The 3,853-nt window shown below is 27.2% G+C and overlaps 1 protein-coding gene across 1 annotated transcript; it reads right to left on the bottom strand.

Annotated features, from left to right (window-relative positions):
* Positions 1-1,488: 1,488 nt before the first annotated feature.
* On the bottom strand, positions 1,489-3,847 carry Rrp40 (exosome complex component Rrp40). Its single transcript, XM_069114264.1, has 2 exons — positions 3,193-3,847; positions 1,489-3,114 (listed from the first exon to the last, which is right to left on the bottom strand). The coding sequence occupies exons 1-2, from the start codon at positions 3,381-3,383 to the stop codon at positions 2,580-2,582; spliced, it is 726 nt and encodes a 241-aa protein (XP_068970365.1). The 5' UTR covers positions 3,384-3,847; the 3' UTR covers positions 1,489-2,579.
* Between the last annotated feature and the right edge of the window lie 6 nt (positions 3,848-3,853).

Raw genomic sequence — 3,853 nt, 5'->3', positions numbered from 1 at the left:
TCAATGCAATACTTTTAAAAACGATGAATAATACATTGTAACAATTGCACCCTTTTTCTATAAAAATAACTTTTCCTGCTTTAAATAATCCAGCAATAATGTCATATATATTACTTTAGAACACGACTCTTTATATATCATACACATTCAAATAGAATTATAATCACTTGTTTCTGCTGAAATATATAACAATAGGTGTACTGTAATTTAAATATTTAACTGTCTCTATCAAAGCTGTCTGGTGAAGGCATAGGTTTCGCATTTAGCGGCATTAATAATGTGGTGAAGCCTGATAAAAAAAGGAGTATAAATGTTACTTGATATATAAAATGAAAAATTATTCTTATAACTACCAGCTGCTATAGAAACTAACAATAAAATTTAGTCCTCTGGGTTTAGAATTCTGCCATTGCATACCATTAGAAGATCTGCATATCTACCTATGCAATGTAGGATGATCATAAAATAACTTTAATTACATTAGAAATACAATCAGTAAAATAATATCATTAGAATTGAAAGTAAATAGGAAGATAATCATGATTCTTTCTTTTTCCAATAAGATAAATACACGCTCTTTTTAAACTAAATATTTCAAATTAGTTACAGCACTAATGAACACAAAAATTAATTGCTAACTTTAATTACAGACATGTCTTTGTCATTCTATACCAAAAAATTGTCAAATACTATAATGGTGTAAAATAGATATATTTTTATGAGGTAGATCACAGCGTTATAAACTTAAATCTATGACTACAATGATAATGGCAGATATTTTATGTTCATACTATAAATTACATAAAATCAACAAAAAAATCTTAATCTATTTCTGATTAAGACTGTTTTCTGTTTTATCTAGTGATTTCTTTCATTTAATTCTCTTTTGCATTGATAATCATATATCTTTGAAATTCAAAAGCTATTAAGCACAGCACGTGCATAGCATTTGTCATTATACCTTTGTAGTTAAATGTATTGCATTAATATATTTACTTCACATAACACACTCATGTGAAATATATATTAAGTAAAGCACAATACCATAGAATAGTATAATGGTTGCTGGTGGCACCATAAATCGTCCCTAACATACATATTGCTTGCCTATGACATACCAGAAGAAAAAGAAATTTAATGTGGTTTTTACAAAAAGCTTCAAATTGATTCTGCTTTTTTCATAAAAAGCTGATTTTGCTATATGATATTTTACATATAACACGTATTTACAAATATTTGTAAATATCATACAACCATTTCTAAATCCTTTACTTTTTGTAAAAACTACATATCTGTCGTGTCATTATCTATTAGATTAATAATATTAGTTTAACATCCTTACATTAAGTGATGGTAAAAGAGATTTATAATGATATCTCCATAAATAATGTTATAGCGGATAAGTATTAGTCTCGATATTAATTCTGCGATAAGTTATTTAGTTATATATTAACTGAAATAATGTATTAGCTTTTGGTGATTTCTTTATATAATTATTTATTTTGTAAAAAAAAAAAATGAAAAGCGCAAAAACACATGTTAGAACCGAAATTTGTATATAGTATACACATTATTGTTTTGTTTCTATATTTTGTATAAATTGTTAAATATGCACGCTTGATTATATTAACTTACTTTATTTATGTTAAATATATTGTGTCAGATAAAAAAATCTAATAGTACTCCATATTCATATAAAATTGTTCGCGTTGAATCGGCGTTATTTTAGTTATAATATGTTGTATAAATCCATTCCATTGACATTATACGCGGTTATAATGTGTAGAAAAATGTTTTTCTAATACCGACATATTCATGGTTTATTTTATAAACTACGAATAATGCACATTCCATCACGTACAAATCCTATATTAAAAGAGAAAAATACGAAAATGTAACATGCTTGGGTTAAAAATTGTTTAAGTATTTTTGTGGAAAAAATAAAAAAAATCAAGGTTGTGCTTGAATGGCTGATACTATCATTAATTAGTATTTAGCTTTCATACTACAATCAGGAGACAAATATTAGTTACATATCAGAGAAGACATAGCAATTAGTTTAGTCACTTTTCACTTAGATACTGATTGCAATCATCAGATATGAACTATACTAACTGCTATATTATATTCATTTTTATAATAGCTTTAAAGATTTTTTTACAAAAATATAAGAATGTACATTATAACATAATTTCATGAAAATAATCTGATTTTCTCATCTTGCATTTTTATCAGGATATGATTTATTCATCAAATGAATGTACATTATTAAATTACAATCAGAATGATGCAAATATCATGAAAATTTATGTACATTTCTTTTAACAGTATTCATTAATCGTAATATTTTATGCATTTTCATTGTATTAATATAGCAGTATACATGACCAGCATACTTAATAATGTATGTACTACATATAGCTCTAATTCTACATTTTTATCAAAATGGTTGTCATAATGGTTGTCATCATAATCATATTTCATATAAGAAATCATACAGATTTATTTATAAAACTCATTAAAAATATTGATACAATAAATAAAATCATTCATAACATTTGTTTCTTTCTTTATTACAATTAATCTACATTACCACACTGAGTTAAAAGTAAAGTCTTTTCAATGTCTAAGCATAATTTTTTAATACCATTAGGTGGAGCATATTCTGCTGCCAAAATAGCAGTTGCTACTGCTATTGTTTCTTGAATAGTCCTTGCTTTGACCCAAACTCTACCATTCATACCAACTGCAACTTCAAATGCTTGACTACGTGAAAGTGTTTTGAACAATAGGGAACTGCGATTTAATATTTTTCTGACAAGACTCAAAGAACAAGTAAAGAGCATGCCTTCAGAGCTTAAAGCACCCAATTTCTTTTCTTTACCATGAGAATCCACACATACAAGTTCTGGTTCCATATCTTTACTGGCAACTAAAAGCTTTGCAAACACAAGGTCTCCGACCTGAATGTCAGGACGATTTTTCTTTGTAGCTCCTTCAAATGCCAGATATGAAAGAGATGCTTGTTCACTGGCACCTATATCTACCTTGAAAATATCACTACTTCTCTGTGTTACTATACCAACTACATTTTCTCCACGGTTTGGTATATAACTATAAAGAGAAAATACAATATATGAAAATCTTCTAAAAAAAGTGCTAAAATGCTCCTTTAAAATAGAATTTGATTACCGCTTTTGATAACTATCTACATAATATACAGCTGGTTCTGTTTTCTTTAGTACACCTGCTTTATATGCAAATACTGTATCAGCTTCACGACGAAGTCCAGGTCCTAAAATGATTGTTTCTTTTTTGGTAATTGTAGTAATATCTTTTATAGTATCACCAGGCATTACTATGTCTCCTACACTGACTTCCATTGTCCCTTAGAAGTAAGTGACCTTCGTTTTTACGTTATAATATAAATTATTATAGGTTATAAACATATCATTTACTCATATCTTTTATTACGGAGTGATCATCAATAAAATTATCCATAAATGTATTACTTCTTACTGATATGATTATAAACATATAAAATTATAGATAATAATGTTTGATTGTATTCTGTTGTACCACGTGCATTGCTTCGTGATAAACTTAATGTTTTCTCCTAATATCGCGCGTTTGTTCGAAACAGATTCAAAAGAAAAAGCGGCTGCGCAATTTAATATATATAAATTGATGCAATCAATTATACAAGAATTGTTATCGATATCACGAATGTACTGGTATAGAAAATAAATGTTATTTTTTTTATTTCTGGAACTAGAGCTATTAGACTTAATATAATTCAACTATGAATTTGAATATTGTGGAAAAATATTGTTCTTGAAGCGATTGCGAAATA

Source organism: Bombus flavifrons, chromosome 5, assembly GCF_040668555.2.
Source record: "Bombus flavifrons isolate JBK064 chromosome 5, iyBomFlav1_principal, whole genome shotgun sequence".
Lineage (NCBI taxonomy): Eukaryota > Metazoa > Arthropoda > Insecta > Hymenoptera > Apidae > Bombus > Bombus flavifrons.
The sequence above is the reverse complement of the archived record's forward strand: the minus strand, read 5'-3'. Positions and strand labels throughout refer to the sequence as shown.